Genomic DNA, 18,690 nt, shown 5'->3' with positions numbered 1-18,690 from the left:
TGGTCAGGAGGTAGTCTGTAGAGGTTGAGCTATAGAGAGGGAAGGCTTGGTGATGAGAAACTATGGGTAAGAGGAAGAGCCCGCATTGTAGAGGTAGTAAAAGGAAAAAGAGCGGGGACGACTCTGGAAGAAGCAGAAGATGGCTAGGGGGAAACACCAAAAACACAAAAACAACAGAGGGCAACGACTATTTGTCTCTTGGCTCTCTGGCTTTTGGCCAAAAGAGAGGGGGTTGGCTGGCAACTTGGGAAGAAAAAAAAATAAAAAAGGAAGGGGGCCGATTTGTTTGCTTGTTTTTGGACAAGGTCGAGGGGTAGCCGCTGTGGATTTTTTTAAAGAGAATAGGGTTAGGGTTTTTTTGTTTGCCCTCTATTTTTTATCTCTAAATTACTCCCCCTTTTGCATATGGTTGGAAGTTCACTTATATAGAAAATCTCTACACGTACTATTTAAAAAAATATTATAATAATTATTGCAGAGATTGTCTTCTATAACAACACCAACAAATCTTCTATGTTTGGTATTTTATATTACAACGATTATTTTTCATAACCAGCATAAATCAAATTCTATATCTATGGTATTATATACTATAGTAATTATATATAATTCAGTAATTATCTCTTTGATATATTGCTTTATTAATATTAACCCTGGTTCTCTATATTATCACAACATGTTCTCTTCTTCTTTTTTTTTTTGAAAATTTATCAAAACATGGGTCAAAAATTGGGTAGCAACAATAGACATACTACATCTAGATGCTATAAACATTATGACCCTGCCTTCTTGCCACCACCTCCTTACCAAAATGCACAAGTTCATCTTTCTATTCACCAACAACTTTATATATTAGCCCAAGAATGGCATCCTAATTCAAGAGCAATGCACCATCTAACAAATAATATCAATAATCTTAATATTCATGATAAAAGAGAACATTGACACTAATCAAATTCAAGTTGATGATGATTTAGGATTTTATATCACTCATATTGATACTAACTTTTTATCAACATCTTCAAAATCCTTTGTCTTTGATAATATTTTTATAATGCCCTAAAATATAAATAGTCTTATCTTAATTCAAATTTTTGCTAAGGATAATCATGTTTACTTTGAGTTTCATGACACTTTTTTTTTTATTAAGGATTACTCGAGGAACATCCTATATAAAGGTCACACTAAAGATAAGATGTATTGCTTTTCATAACCTCGTTATCAACTTACTCATTTTGTATTTGGTGATCATATTTTAGTTTCTAATTAGCATTAAAGATTAAAATATGCTTCTTCTTCTTCCTTTTTTTTTTGTATATTGTCAGCCAAGTATTGAACCCAAATAAAATTCATGTTGCATTCAATAAAATGCAGTCTATTTGCTGTGATTGTGAGAAGCCACAATTTGACCTTCCAAAAATCTATTCATCATGTTACTAAACCCTTACAATTTATTTTTTCAGATATATAGGGACTAGTGAAGTTACTTCTAGATATAATTCAAGATATTATATGTGTTTTTTAGATGATTACACCAAATTTATTTGGCCTTTTCCACTCAAACAAAATCTTGAAGTTGAAAATATTTTCCTTTAATTTTAAAAGTATGTTGAAAGACATTTTGATACCAAAATTAAAGTAGTTCAAACTTACCGAGGTAATGAATTTTGCCATTTAAATAATTACTTGGAATCATGTGCAATTGATAATCATATTGCATGCCCTTGTACTCATTAACAAATGAATTATGCTAAAATATTGAAATAGGTTAGGCTTTATTAGTTAACTCAAATCTTCCACAACAATATTGGGAAGATGCATTTCAAATTGCAACATATATCATAAATCAATTACCTATAAAAGTTTTAAAGATCAATCGTCTTATAAAAAAGCCTATAAAAAACAAAATTATAACTTCATGTGTGTTTTTTTATTATGTTTGTTGTCTTAACCTATGACTATAAAATTATTATAAGATTTTTTTTTCACTTAAAAACTTGCATCTTTATTGGTTATAGTCTCTAATATTAGGGTTATAAATGTCTTAACATGTCCACCTATTATTTATAAATCCTCTATACACACATACTTTAAATTGTTTTACAAGTACTGAACTTTCTCAACCTAGAGCAACACCAACTATATTTGATCAGTTGTAAAACGAAATAGCCATGATACATCAGTTTATAGATGTTGTCAATACTATAGAGATTCATGAACTTTCAAACTTAGCTTTTGTTATTGACCTATATAGTTCTAGTAACACAACAACTTCTGCTTTACACAGAATGACCACGAGGTCAAGACCATCAATCTCAAACTAAAAACATCTTATGCCTGATATATCAAGTACCATTTTTCTCATGTACGTATTGCTAAAGCAATCTTTTTTTTTTTTTATGAGCTCACATGTTATATAAAAATCTTAAAATAACCTCATAGGTATGAGAGGTGATGGCTAATAAGTTCAATGTTCTCATTTAAAATGGCACTTGGGACATGGTTCCACCATAATAAGATCATGATTTTATTGGCAATGAGTGGGTCTTTTGGGTTAAAAAATGAACCAATGAAAGCATTGAATGTTTTAAGACATGTCTTATTGTAAAAGGCTTTCATTAACAAAAAGGTGTTAATTATATAGATACATTTAGTCTAGTGGTTAAACAAAACATAGTTTGCTTGATTATTTCTAATTAATGAAAATTGCATTAACTAGATATTCACAATGCCTTCCTTAAATAAGATGTTTATATGCAACAATCACAAGGGTTTATTTACCCTAATTATCCATTTCATGTTGTAAATTAATAAGAAGTCTTTATAGCCTTTAGCAAGCCCTAAGGGTTAGGTTTTCAAGACTTATAGATCAACTCACTCATATAGATTTATAGGCTCTAAAGAAGATGCCTCTTTATACACTCTTAAGATAAAATTCACATCATCGTTCTTATTTATATTGATGATATTATTATCATTGGCTCTAATATAAAAACAATTGATTAGTTGATCTACTAGTTGTCAATGGTCTTTCTAGTAAAGAATTTAAGGCATCTTTCTTTTTTAGTGTTGAAACTTTACATCATCATCTTGACATTTTTCTCATCTGAATAACATATGTTGCAAACCTACTCATAAAAATAAACATGGATAAAACAAAATCTTATATAACACTAATATCTACCACTAGTTACTTATTCAAATTTAAAAGATCTAAATTTAATAATCTTTAATTCAACAAAAGCACTATTAGAGCCCTATATTATATTGGATTTATACATTTAGATATTACATAGAGTTTTCACTATGTCAATAAATTCAAGCACCAACTAAGAATTGGGAAGTAATAAAGAGAATTCTTCAATATCTCAAATACTCAAACACAATTTCATTTGGTCTATAATTCACTCCATATACTAATAAATCCCTTTAAGGATTTAGATGTAGACTAAAAAGGTAATAGTGACAACCATAAAAGTGTTGGTGCGTATTGTATTTGTAGACATAATTTTAAATACATGAAATTAAATAAGTACACGTGTAGAAATATTTGTTTTATTAAAATTATATGACCAAGTATGATTTTTATTTAAAATATTCTTATAAAAAATAAATAATTTTTTGATTCATTATTGGATTTGATATGTGATAACTTGATTTATTTGTGAAATCAAAATAAAATTTGTGCTCTGCAATAATAAGAATTTAGACATGAATTATATAACGAGATTTGGTAATTTGATATTTTAGATAGTATTTTAAAGTGTTATTAAAGATGTTTAGGCTTGATCCAATGAAAATTTATTTTTTATAAATTTCAAGATAAAAAAAAAAACACTTGAAAGCTTACAAGAATTTCTTTATTTGAAGAGATTAGCTTGAAATTTTTTTTGTCCAGGGGCATCCACTTCGGGAATTGATGGTTTAGAATACGAGGAGAGTCGAACAAAGGAAATCAACTGAAAATCACACTAATGACATCGTTTCCCCCTCAAACGCCTATCAATATATTTTTGGGTGGAAGCTATGTCCCTACATCTTGCACTTTTGTACTTACCTTGTTTATTATCTACTTCTATTTCAAATTTGAGAATGCAGTTCCATATATATCTCATTCTCCAAAAACAAAAGAATACAGTTGCACAGACAGGTTCTTAAATTCTCTTATGATAGCCGTCAGCTTATTCATGATTGGTTTGCAATTTCAAACAACACTACAATCTTTATTATGAGAAATAAGCATGAACACTCAAAAAACAGCTGTGCTTAGTTTAGGATAACATGGAAAAACAATACAAATGCTGACAGGCTTGATGAATTTTATTTCTGTCAAAAGAGAGATTCACTACTACATCATCTGGGATAAGAAAGAACAGATGCTTGTGGCTGTGGAGATGTATGGTGATCAACAGCAGGACTTATCAATGCATGATGAAACTTATAAACGAGGTTTGATTCTACCTCCATTACACCCTCCAACACCTTCACAACTGCTGACATGAAAGGCCTTCTTTCTGGGTCATCTTGCAAACACCAAGCAGCAATCTTTATCATCCTGATTATTTCCTCTCTATCACTCTGCATGTACTGATCATCCAAATTCTCCACAATGTCTATGAGCCTATCTTGTTCAGCTTTCTTCTGTAACATCCTAAGCAAATGATTTTCAGATTCTGGTTTTGTGTGATCCAAATTTCTACGTGCACAAACTATTTCCAGGAGAACAATTCCGAAACTGTATACGTCAATTTTTACTGTGATACGACCTGGTGGTGTTTTATAACATTCTGGAGCAATATATCCATAGGTTCCTCTGGTTCGGGTTTGAACTTGGCTCGTATCTCTATCAACTAGCTCAGATAACCCAAAATCACAAATCTTGGCATTGAAATTTGCATCCAAGAGAATGTTCAGCGGTTTTATATCGAAATGTATTATTTTCTTCTGGCAGTCTTCATGAAGATAAGCCAGCCCTTTTGCTATGCCAAGTATAACCTTATTTCGGGTCTGCCAATCGAGGCGAGATCCTTGGTCATTCTTGAAAATCCATTTATCCAGGGATCCTTTGTTCATATACTCGAAAACCAATAGCCCAGATGATTTTTCTGCACAAAATCCTATCAATCTTACCAAATTAAAATGGTTGATGCTTCCAATTGCCTCAACTTCTACTAGAAATGAACTCATATCTTGGCCTAATTTGTCCAACTTCTTCACAGCAACATGAGTCCCATCTAGCAGTACTCCTTTGAACACAGATCCGGAACCTCCTTTTCCAAGTGTATCACTGAAATCATGAGTTGCAACACGAAGATCTTCATATGAAAACCTCACAGGCGTTCCTGGAACTTGCCTTATATCATCAGCTTCCAAATCCTCATTTTTCTCAGATTCCTCCCACCACCTCGCCCTCAAAATAAGAATCACTATGAGGAAAATGATGAGAAGAGCACCACCTATTACTCCTGCTATAATCGGTGCCAAGCGTCTTCTTGAAGTAGGCCTTGTTTTTGGCAAAGGGCTTGGAGCGAATGGCATAGGGCTTGGTGTTTTCTCATCTGGCAAAGGGCTTGGAGGGAATGTCATGGGCCTTAGCGTTTTCACCGTTACGTTAGTGGTAGTTACTGTTGCACTGCTCGATGAATTGGAGCCTTTTGCAGAAGCTTTCACTGAAGATGTGGGGCTGGTTGCGATGGACTCGGACGTCGAATCAGCGCCATTTGCAGTAGCATTTGCTGAAACTGTTGTGGAGGTTGTGGTGGACTCGGATGCCGAACGTCTTCTTGGAGTAGTAGTTCTTGCTGCAAATGGATGAATCAATCAAAAAGACAATGATGAAAGCACGAAACCATACTTCAACAGGACTGCGTTTTACTTGGAAAGAAATCGAACATGTCTGCATTATCGTAACTCTATAAAGTTTGTCATATATACGTTTCTTTGCAGAAGACATTTTTGTTGGAAGATCAGGAGTCGACAATGGAAGGGATTAGAGATTTGGTTGCTTGAATGTGCTGCTTAGTGATCTTTATTTTATGTTATTTTGATTATTTCACCTGTAACCATTTTCTTTATCTTCTCTGTTTTGTCCGATCTCTTGGGTTGGTTATTTTTACCTTCATTAGGCTTTATCTTTATGGCCTATGAAAACAAATATGCTTCCCTGGACTTTGGCATGTATATTGGTTAATGCACCAGAGACTATATAAAAATAAAATAAATTATATTTATTTTATGTTTTAAAAATACAACTAATTACTCGCATTTCATTTGGTTTTCTCATCTAATTTTAAAATATATTTATTTGGGCATGTATATTGGTTAATACACCAGAGACTATATAAAAATACAAATAAATTATATTTATTTTATTTTTTAAAAATATAATTAATGACTTGCATTTCATTTGGTTTGCTCATCTAATTCTTAAAATATATTTATTTTCTTATAAAAATAAAAAATAACTTGACTTCTTACTGCATTAATAAATATTATGGATTTCAAGTGTGGTATAAATTTCTTATAATTTTTGTAATTAGTAATAATAGTTTAAATTTTTACAAGTAATCTCTCATTTACAAATTTCATATTTAACATTTTTATCAATAAAAACAATGATGTTTAGTTAGATTTAATAGTCATTAAAATTATAATACATAAAATTCAAAATTTTCCTATTATTTGGCATGCACTTGATAGAAATAACGCCTTCCAAATAAATTTTTTATAGTAAGTTCAATATTATTAATTATTTAATTAAAAGTAATATTATTAAAAAAAATATATAAAGCTTCCTGACACTCCACATATGATTTGGGTTTTATAAACTTTAAATTGGAATGTCATTTGCGAGATTTAAATAATTATATTAATTGTAATCATGAAGTTTTAATAGTGAATAATCATTGAGGATGTCTTAATCAAAACACTTGATAGAGCTAGGCACCACTTAAAATCAAAAGCCAAAAAAAGGGTGTAAATCAAACAACAAAAGATAATTAAAATATATAGAATAAGAAAAATTAGTGTATACGCTAGAGTTCCACGGTATTATTTTTCAAATTCTTTCCAAAGTCACCATATGAAGCATCCTTTTTTCTTTTTTTTGTTCTTTTTTAGGATAGAATCAACTTCCATTTTCTGCAATCTTTCTTAACTCTTCATGATTTCATCTAACCAAACTATCCCTAGATATCAAAATGATTTAAAATTGAACACCAAACTCGAAAAAATGCTACAAGATTGAGAAATGGTGAATCTACCTGCGCAGAAAATAATTTGGTAATTGACTGAGGCACAATAGTGTGGTGATCCAAATGCTTTGCACACACATTTGCAAGCATCGATCTCCCCGCCGGAACTATTAACCTTGAGCTTTGAAGAATATGCTACGTTCGAATCTGCCACGCATCCTACACTTGTACAATTCTGATCAGAAGACCGCAAGAAGGAAAGGCGGGCTAAAGGCACAACAAGATTAACATTGAAAAAGAAATAAACTAAAGCCCACCAGAACCAACAAGTTTGAACTCTGGCAATATGGCAGCAGCAGCCGTGCCGTTTCCTGAACATTCTAGTTTGCCGGAACCACAATCACCTGTGATGCAGGAGAAATTTCCTGTGGATTCTTCAGTGCAATAAGTATGGCCCCAAAAAGGATAACCCCAGGAAACTGGTGCTGATATGGTTTTTGACTGTCCCCTTTGAAGGGAGAAGCTAGAGTTAGAAGCAGGAGGATCATCTTCATTTGCCAGAAACCCTGGCCATATCGTGTAGTTGCACCTGTTTGTTACTGAAAAAGTTGTTGAAACAACACCTGCTTGCGGATATATAATATGGTTAACAACTTGTTAATTTAGATTCTAGAATTAGAACAGAAAACATATTGAGGCATTATTCAATATCCACCAGTTACCTGATATGAATAAATGAGCAATGAAGAAACAGATTAGATCCATAGATTGTGGAGTTCCAAGCTCAGTGAGAAGTAAGAAGAGAAATATTTATTGAACACGGGGGGGGGACCGGCTTTGTCAAGGACTTAGGTTGTGTTAAAGAGATCGAGTTCAGATTTTGAAGCTCAAGCATGGAATACAAGTATGTTTTTTTACACGGCACCAGCAGTACACAACTCATGTATTTAATCTAGAAAAGTTGTGGAAAGATTCCTTCTGAAGTGTCCAATCCATTACGAGCAAAGAGCATCTTCTTCAAACATGGAGGGGCCGACGTTGTTAATTGTGTTTAAAGTTCAAATAATCATTTTAATTATTTTACCCGACTTTTAAGATATGAGAACGTTTTCCACACGATGCATTATGTTTACATTACCGACACAAGACAGTACAGATTGTGTTTACATTGAAAAACTGTGAAAACAGATAAGGAAAAGATTTGCCAGTACGAATAATACTATGCAGCTTATATACAAGTGTTTTCCTATAATTATACTATGCCATATTAGGAATATTAAGAATATGAATTATAATAGGAATAAGTATAGTTGATATAACAAGTCTATATATTTGTTTCCTAAACCATTACATAAACATTGGGAGATTATTGATCCTTTCTTAATACCTCCTTTCAAGTTGGAGAGTGAATATCGAGAACTCCCAACTTGCGAATCATAATAAAGAAAATCTCTTTTTTCAAAAGTGGAATGAATATGTCCGTAAGTGGATCTATCAAAGTAAAAAAATTGGTTATGATTGATTCATCCTGTATTTTATCCTGAATAAAATGACAATTCATTTTTATATGTCTGGTTCTCTCATAGAAAACTGAATTAGCCACTATATGTAAAGCTACTTTGTTGTTACAGTGTACCAAAGTTGGTTTCAGATGCAATATCCATAAATCTTTTAACAAAAAATGTAACCAAGATAACTCGTAGCATGTACCTGTTATGGCTCAATATCCGACTTCTGTTGAGGAGAGTGATACTGTTTTTTGTCTTTTTGTTCACCAACAAACAAATGAAGATCCTAAAAGAACACAATAACATGTAATGGATCTTCGAGTCATTGGGTAACTAGTGTAATTTGAATCACAAAAAGCTTGCAGAGACAAATCATTTTGAAAAGAGAAAAACAAACCCTATTTTGGAGCACCTTTCAGATAACGTAACACATGTAAGGGAGCTTCCATGTGTGGTTTACGTAGTGCATACATAAATCGACTTAGCACATGTACATAATACATGCTATCCGATTGGGTAATGGTCAAGTAAATTAAACGCCCCACAAGTTGCTTATATTGAGATGGATCTTTAAGTAAACCACCTGTATCTGAGAGTTTTATGTTTTGTTCCATAGAAAAATTCATAGGTTTAACACCTAAAATCCCACCATTCTTCAGAATTTTCAAAGTGTACTTTTGTTGTGAGATAGAAATACCTTTTTGCGATCAAGAGACCTCAATGCCTAGAAAATATTTCAAATTGCTCAAATATTTAATTCAAAAATGACTATGCAAAAATCTCTTAAAAGTGTATATAGCCTTGGGGTCATTACTTGTGATCAAAATATCATCAACATATATCAACAATGTGGTAAAGGATTTACTATTGCGACACGTGAATAATGAATAATCTGCTTTAGACTTAAAATATCCATCAGCTTGAATAGCTGTAGAGAATTTAGCAAACCATTGATAAGAAGCTTGCTTTAATCCATACAATGACTTGTTGAGGTGACATACTAAACTCTCCCCTAGTCACTGAAGACTAGAAGGTGGACACATATAAATTTCTTCATGAAGATCACCATAAAGAAAAGCATTATGCACATCTAGCTAGTGAAAGGACCAATTCTGTGCTGCTGCCAGAGCCAATAGACAACATACGATACTCATTTTAGCAGTAAGAGAGAAAATGTCATAAAAGTCAATACCTTATAGCTGTGTGTAATCCTTCGCCACCAACCAAGCTTTGTGACACTCAATGGTGCCATCTGAATGACGTTTGATTTTGTAGATCTAGTGGCATCTAATAGGTGTTTTTCCTGGAGGGAGAGAAGTGAGGTACCAAGTGTTATTAGTTTCCAAGGCTGCCAATTCAGATTACATAACAGCTTGCCATTATGGAAGGGAAGCAGCTTCTATGTAAGAGCGGGGCTCAATGTCCTAACTAATGGTGGCAATAAAGGAGCAATGCTATGGTGAGTAGCAATGGTAAGGAAAGAAATTACCTTTGGGTGGACTAGACAAGGAAGCTAACGATGGCTTGGGAGATGTTACTTGGTTGTAAATGTAATCACGTAAAGTGTGAGGAGGCTTGTGATAGCACTAGGAACGACACAAAGGCTGCACAGGAATCATAGGAGAAGGTCACTGAGTGATATTAGTTGGAACTGAGGGAGAAAAAAATTAAAAGGACTAGAGTAGGAGACTCATAATGGGAGATGGGGAAGTCTGTAGAATGAGGATCGGGTATGGTAAGAGGCAGGATGGGGGAAGGAGCTGTAGATGCAGGTGTTGGTTCAGAAGGTGCAGGAATGGGCGAAGATGATTTGTAAGGGAAAATGCGTTTATGGAAGACAACATCACAGATAGTGAAAAATTTATAGGTGATAAGTTTACAGAGCTTGTAAGCTTTTTAGCCAATCGGGTAACCAAGAAAAACACAATGTGTAGCTCTAGGAGCAAATTTATGTGTGGCATGCACTTTAGTAGCATATGCAAGACAACTAAAAACTTTAAGATGGGAGTAAGTGGGGACCTTGTCGTAAAGTCTCTCAAAAAAGGTTTGGTGAGAAAGAAATGTTGTGGATAAACGATTAATTAAATGTACAACGATAAGAATGCACTCTACTAAAAAATGTCAAAGGAGATGAGCTTAAAAATGAAGGGCACGTGCAGACTCAAGGATATGATGATGTTTACGCTCTATAACCCCATTTTGTTAAGGTGTATAAACACAAGAGTGTTGATAAGTTGTGCTATTTTGTTGAAAACAATTCCACATAGAAAAAAATTCCCTCCATTATCAACATGAATATTTGTGATGGATGCATTAAATTGGGTTTTGATAAAAGAAAAAAAATTATGAGCAAATTTTATGTTTCATATTTGTGATGCATAAAGAAAACACATGTAAATCTAGAATAATCATCCATAATTGTCAAAAAAATATTTAGTATTGAAAATGGAAGAAATTTTATAAGGGCTCCAAATATCATAATGAATTAATTCAAAAGGTCGAATAAAGGAAATTGAACTAGCAAAAAAAGGAAATCAACATTGTTTTAAAGGTGCATAAATATCACAAACATCATTGATTTTGAAAGAGAAATTGAGAAAATTGTTGGCCATAAAATTTAATCAAGAGGAAGATAAATACCCTAAACAGTGATGCCACAACTCGATGGAGGAGATGACATGAGAACAAAATGATTTGGTAGCAATTGCAGTAGAGGGTTGGAATTTTGGTGTTGGTGTTGTTGATTCTAATACAACCAAGTAATAGAGTTTGCCTCGTTGTTTATCCAAACCAATTATTGTCTTCATCACCAAGTCTTGTAAAATACACCAATAGAGAAAAAAGTTATTGAACAATTAAGACCTCTTATAACTCAACTTATAGACATCTAATCTACCTTAAAGGATGGCACACCAAGCATATTTTGTAGAGAAATAATATAATTTAAAGGCAAAGTCTTGATATATGTAATTGGAGCCTGATCTCCACTTAGCATAATAACTGGTAGTAAAATAGAATTCTAATGACTATTGATAAGTAAATTCAGATAAGAAGTGATGTGATAAGTTACACCACTATCAAGAATCAATCAAGGTAGTCTGAATGGTGCTTGCAACAAACCTGAAGAAGTAATAGTAGCATTGGCCTAAGGTTGAGAGGATTGATATGTCCGGTTTTTATTTATAATAGACAATATCTGTTGAAACTATAAATCAGAGAATCCATTAATGACCGACTGCATCTCTTGCATTGTGGGACTTTCCTTGACATAATTGGCTGAAGGATAGGCAGACTTGTTGTAAAGAGGACGATGACCTTGACGGTTGAAACGACTGGCTTTATGTTTTGGATGGCCTGATGGATAACCATGCAGTTTCCAACATGTATCTCGTGTATGATGATCATTATCACAGTATGAGTAATGTAATGGCATACGTTTAAAAGAGTTGGAGCGAGAGGAAGCATCTTGTCTTGATTGAACTGCCAGAGCTGTGAATTCATCTCGTTGAACTACCATGGCTATAGTTTATGTTGTCTCATTGTATCATTTAAGTTGTGTTGCTTCTCTCTTGAATAATAGGGGAATATGCTTGGCAAACACCAGGTAGAGGATTTAGCAATAAAATCTGTCCTCTAATTGCCTTATAAGAGTTATTTAGTCCTATAAGGAATTGCATTAGCTGTTGTCTCTTATGATCTACCCTATATGAGTAAACAATATCGCTATAGGAACCCAATTCATCCTACAATCCTTTCAGCTTTGTATAGTAAGCTGCAACAGTCATCTACGCATGAGAAGTACAAGCGATGCCCTCTCAATCTGAAATATATGAAGGGCATTACTCTGAGAAAAATGATCTTGAAGGTCTTCCCAAACTTCTAGGGCTGTAATTGAATATATATATAACACTGTCTGCAAGTTCTGGTGTAATTGAATTAAGAATCCATAATAGAATCATGTCATTGCATCTCTTCCATGAGGCATAATCGTTTGGTTGACTCTTCACAGACAATATATATATTGTACCATGTATAAATCCCAATTTATTTTTAGCATTCAAAGATATGGTCATAAATCTGCACCAGGTAGAATAATTATTGTTGTTGAGAGGCTTGGAAACAAGTACCAATCCTGGATGATTAGAATGGTAGAGAAAAAAAGGGATCGAAGGCATTGTTCTTACCTTCTTTAGAAGATTGTTCACGCTCTATAATATTGGACAATTGGCAAGAAAAAAATTAGGGCAAGAAAACAAATGTTGGTGAGCTAGGTTACCAGCTCCGATACCATGTGAAAACAGAGAACGAAAAGATTTGCCAGTACTTTATTAAATAATACTCTACCATTTATATACAAGTATTTTCCTATAATTATGTCATGCCATATTAGGAATATGAATTACAATATGAATCATGTCATATTAGGAATATGAATTACAATATGAATGGGCATAGTTGACAGAACAAGTCTATATATTTGTTTCCTAAACCATTACATAAATATTGGGATGTTATTATATATTTTCTCAAAACATATATATGGAGTGAAAATAATAAATCTAATATTTTTCTAGAAGTTCTTAGAATTCTGTTAAATAGATTTAAAGTTATTTATATTTATGCAAAATTACCTAAAGATCAAATATTCTTTTTAACTTTATTACTTTAAAGCTGGAATATTGTAAAACATAAGTTGTCCAATTATTTAAACTCTAATAGTAATCCATATAAACTACTAGTGAGAAATTTCCTAAATCCTTTTAAAAGAGAGAAATTATTATACTTTTGAGTGCTAGTCTTTTCTTATATTGTTTAAGTGTTCTGTAACTTAAACTGTTTTTTTTTATATATATAAAATAAGAAGCATCACATATTTATAAGGCAAAGTGAGCTAGTAGCTTAACTAGTAATAGTCAAGTGGTTAGGACTTAGTGGAAGAGAATATCACCGGCTCAAATCCTATTACTTGCTTTTCTTAACCTATATGTAACTGTCTAATTGACTAGGGACCTCGAGGAGATGGGCTCAACCTTGTGGTTTGGCTCATGGAAGTGGCTACCCACTCGTGGGTCGAGTCTAAAAGCATATCCATGATATAGAAAAACCTAAAAACCCTAAAAATAACAAATTATCAATTTGCCCCTGAATAGTATCACATATATTATTCAAGGATAAATTTATAAATTTATTCAATTAAATCATTACGTGATTTTTTTAGGTTTAAAATTATAATCTAGTACTCAATTTCTAAAACTTATTTACAATTAATTAATACCTACTTAATTATCTCATTTTAATTTATAACCAATGAATCTATGTGTGTGACCCATTAAGTTTTTTAATAAGTTTTTTCAAATATAATTCATAATCATAAATAAAATATGATTAAATAAATTAATTTATTATAAATTTAATAATTTATTAATTTATATTTGAATATTAAGTACAATGTCTAGTAACCTATCATGATTCCTCAAACATTAGAAAAGTTATAAGTTATTTAACTTAATATTTTACTTACTAGTTTCTCGGTGTAATTATTATTCATTTATTAATAATATTTTGATTTATATATTATAGCATGAAGAACGACTACTCACTTAAATCATGTTTGTACTTAATACTATGACCATTGATTCTTTAACAAATTTTAAAAAGCTTTTTATTTTTTTAATTATTCAAATGCTGATATATAATTCATCTTTAACTTAATATTTTTCTATTTATCATTTTTTATTAAAACATTATATAGCCTGGTCAAAACAAAATATTTTTTATATAAAATAATTTTATAAAAATATCTAATAATAATATAATTTCACTTTAAATTTGCATTATCTTTTTAACATGAGATACAATGGAAAATGATGATTAGGCTCGTAAATATTCCATTCCAAATTTCAACTTAATTCCTTGCCATATCTGAAACCTTTTTCAACCTTTTTTTTTTTTTGTTTTTTAAAATTGTCAATCTTCCTGTTATGACATTTTCTCCTCCGTTTCAATGATCACTCGTAAATTTCTGGTGCCCTCCTGACACTCGTCTACAGAAAATGACACTTTGGATACAAAGTATCCACTTAAAAAGTTAAAATATAAAGAAGGTGACCCTTGAAAAGTTTGGAATCAAGAACGGATAACCCCAAAGCTTTAAACAAAGATGCGAATTAAATAAAGCAACTAAACAGAAAAACACCCAACGAGATGGTTTCTCCACAAATGGACCACACCATTACATAAAGTCATAAACTACCAGTGTCCATATCTTCCGTTAAATCTCATGAGATATCATCTCCTTCCTCGCAAAATAAACTGTTCACCTTTGATCACCTCTCCTCTCGGATTTCAATTGTGAGAATAATACAGTTACATATATATTTCATTCTAAAAAAAAAGAAAAAAGAAAAAAAGAAAAGGGAAAACAGTTGCATATGCATGTTCTAAAGCTCATCTTTTTATTGGCTTGTAATTTCAAACAGCTGCACCACCCTTAAAACTAGAATCGAACGAGAAAATATTATCAAACTCAAAAAAATAGTTATGCTTATGATGTAGAAAAGTGGCGATGGAGATTCAGGAGAAGCTTAGCTTTCAGATACGAAGTTGATAGCGCTAGACTATTTTTTTTTTTTTTAGGTTAACGTGGGTGTCTGGGTCAGTTTGTGCGCACCACGATTAATCCCATGGGCCCTGAAGTTAACGACCATGTAAGCCTTCAGTGGCCATCATATGAGCAATTAAGGACTCGAACCTGAGACCACAGAGGGAGCAAACCTCTTGATCTCAAGTTCTTACCACTTGGCCATCACTTAGATGGTTACGACTATCTTGATAGAGAGTGCAGACCAACGCAAAGATAAAATAAAACAATTGTTCAAATCCAATTTGATATGATTTTGCCTACTCTTTCCATAATAGTGGCTATCATTTTTTATTCGAGACTCAGGATAAAACAAATCACCCCAATTCAGAGGTGCACGTTTTGGATAGGGAGCTATGCTCCTTGATGATTGTTTTGGATCCCAGATTTCATTGTTTTGGCCTACGTTTTCCAAGTTCTATGAGTTTTTATTTTTTTCGATTTTTATAAATTTTCAGGACTTAATTCGTAGTGATTTTTATTTCTTTCTTTACTTAAATTTTGTAAATTGAATAGTTTTAGACAGCATTTAATTTTTTTTAGCAAATTTTATAAACCTAGCTATTTAAGCCCGACCTGCAGACTATTTTTGAAAGGGATTCTTTCTAGAATCCAAATCCTTCTTGTCTTGATCCCATGATTTGAATAAATGAAGAATGAAGAAACAGATTAGATTCAACAGATTGTGGAGTCGCAAGCTCAACGCGAAGTAAGAAGAGAAATACTCAAGGAACACGGGGGTGGACTGACTTGGTCAAGGTCCTTGTTCGTATTGAAGAGGGCTCAGATTTTGCAGGTCAAGCATGGAGCACCAGCCTGTTTCGCTACAGTGTACCCGCAACACACGACTCACGTATTCATTCTAGACAAGCTGTTCTATGTTCTTCAGAAGTGTCCAAGTCCATTACGATAAAAGAACATCTCTTTTAAGCAGAGAGGGTCCGACGTTGTCAATTATGTTGAAAGTTCAGATAAGTCATGCCGAAGTTTTCCACAAGAAGCATGTTACATTACCCTCACAAATTTAAAGGAATTATTTAAATATTTTCGCTGACTAAATTATTGGATCCTAAACTTTTCTATAAACTTCACCTATTTGTGAGAGAAATAAATATAAATTTTGAAGTAAAATCATGAGCAGTTGCCTAGAATCAAGCGTCAAAGATGAAAGGACACTTTACCACGAGGAGGGAACGCCCTTTGTCTGTCCACTCTCGTGACCTTGCATTTATAACGATATTCTTAGCTATATAATGTGTAGCTAAGAATATCGTTAACTTGCATGCAAATAAGTTAAGATGGTCCTTAATTTCATAATGCCTCAATTATTAGGGATAATGCTTTTAGGTGTTCACCGTGAGAATAATACTACGATCACAAGTCGTGTTCACCGTCTATTGTCTTCCATGTAAATTGGATAAGCATGCGCTTAAACTATTGAGGATAGGTCACGGCGACCCCCTATCCATCCTGTGCGTGAGCCTCTTATTTTACGCGGAATGACCTCTTCCCAACTAACGTCATTTGTGACATGTGATGGACGGAGTCTTTTTGGACTCCAGGGTGCTGAAAAAATTGATAAAATAATACAAGGTAAAAAATATTATATATATATATATATATATATAATTTAAATATTCATAGATAATGTTTGTAATTCATAAGTTGCAAATTTCTAGTTTAATTTTTTTAATAAAACCAGCATACTTGAATTTTGAAATAAACTTATTTCAAATATATATATATATATGGTTAAATAAAATCAGAGGTTAATTTACAATTGCTCATCCATAATTAATTTTAGAATTTGTTCATTTTTGTGTTTTAAAAATATTTTTTTAAAAAAATAATTTTTTTTATTTTTTTACTTCAAATTAATATTTATTTGTATTTTCAAATCATTTTAATATAATAATGTATAGAATAACTTTTAAAAAAATATAAAAATATTATTTTAATATATTTTTAAATAAAAAACAACTAGACAGTCCAACAAAATAATATGATTCTCAACATAGAAGAAGGACCATGAAATGAAACTAAAGCAGGCATCATTCACATCAGGTTTCACTTTCCCTTCTCTCTAATAGCTAATAGTAGATGCTCTGCTTCAAGTCCACTTTTTCGTGTCGAGGTCGTAGTGAAGCTTTAAAGTCAACTTGCTTCTATTAATCTTGTTAACCTAATCCCATTGACAAGGTTTAATGAACAAGTAAGTATCATTAGGCCCAATTTCCAAAAGCCCGCAAACCCATCTCTTCTCCATTTTACTGACTAGGGGATATATCTGTGCTTTCAAAGACATCCTCCACCGATCCATTATGGCGCTCAACTGGCCAACTGTGGGCAGATCACTTGATACTCATCGCATTGCTAGCGAAGTGAAATGTTTATAAACTTGAGTTGATTTCTTCCTTGCTTACAAATGATTCTCTATTCTGTATTGTATCTTATACAATGATTTGTTCTTGCCAAGCTCGTCCATGTCTTTGAGCCACAGTTATCCTAACATTTGAAAATTTCTAACTACATGTTGAGGCTGTAGCGCAAGCTAGATTAAATGGCGGCCGGGTGATAACTGTAAGTTGAAAGTGTGAATTTTTCTACTTGGTAAATTATCCATATAATCATAATTTAGTGAAGGATCTTTCTTTGTTAAAAGATCTATAGGCGTCATCATCAGACAGCATCTTGCTATGATCTGGTTTCGCGTACTTTCGTATTGCTTCATTTTGTTAGCTCCAACACATCATGAAAAGATATGGACTAAAACGTATAAAAGACAAGACAATTTTAATTTCTACACTTGTATTGGAAGTACAGCATGAGCGGCGGCAAAAGGAGATAAAAAGATTAAAAAATATATATAATCTTACAACTAAAGATAGAAACAGAGAGAAAAAGAGATACGAGGACTATAAGAATCAAAACTAGGTCCAAATTATATAATTAAAGTTTTAAAAAGCTTTCATTATCAGGATTATTTGTACATCATCGTCATCATTTCCTTCTTCTTCTTCTTCATCTTCATGCAACATCCGTGCACCAACACTCTTTATTTCAACACCTTCATTATTTGTAATCGCTGTAACACTGAATTCATCATCATTATAAAACTCAAGATCGTCGCCCCTGGATTTAGAGTGGCTTGGCAAATAATATTATTTGAAAATCAGAGGAGCATATAAACCATAGATTTTTAACATTGAAATTGAACTTGGTTACATTGCCAAGTTTTAATTTATTGAAACATACAGTGCAGCACACCTAGGAAATACTGATACAACCCAGTTCTCTGGACCGTTGATAGATATATAGTCCCATATATATTGGCCAAATTAACTCTTTC

The 18,690-nt window shown here is 32.5% G+C and overlaps 2 protein-coding genes across 2 annotated transcripts in view; both read right to left on the bottom strand.

Moving 5' to 3' along the window:
• Positions 1-4,195: 4,195 nt before the first annotated feature.
• LOC105142173 (G-type lectin S-receptor-like serine/threonine-protein kinase SD2-5) lies at positions 4,196-8,223 on the bottom strand. The gene is made up of 4 exons (XM_011049684.1): positions 7,916-8,223; positions 7,511-7,816; positions 7,263-7,412; positions 4,196-5,801 (listed from the first exon to the last, which is right to left on the bottom strand). Exons 1-4 carry the CDS (start codon positions 7,956-7,958, stop codon positions 4,354-4,356), a joined length of 1,947 nt encoding a protein of 648 aa, XP_011047986.1. The 5' UTR covers positions 7,959-8,223; the 3' UTR covers positions 4,196-4,353.
• A 10,144-nt stretch (positions 8,224-18,367) lies between these two features.
• LOC105142170 (beta-glucosidase 13-like) overlaps positions 18,368-18,690 on the bottom strand; it is a 5,455-nt gene continuing 5,132 nt past the window's right edge. Inside the window, exon 14 of the mRNA XM_011049681.1 lies at positions 18,368-18,683. The gene's annotated coding sequence lies outside the window, so the exon portion shown is untranslated. The remainder of the gene's footprint in view (positions 18,684-18,690) is intronic.

This window comes from Populus euphratica, unplaced genomic scaffold, assembly GCF_000495115.2.
Source record: "Populus euphratica unplaced genomic scaffold, PopEup_1.0 scaffold137.1, whole genome shotgun sequence".
In the NCBI taxonomy this organism is placed as follows: Eukaryota; Viridiplantae; Streptophyta; class Magnoliopsida; order Malpighiales; family Salicaceae; genus Populus; species Populus euphratica.
Note: the sequence above shows the minus strand (reverse complement) of the source record. Positions and strands in the feature narration are given on the sequence as shown.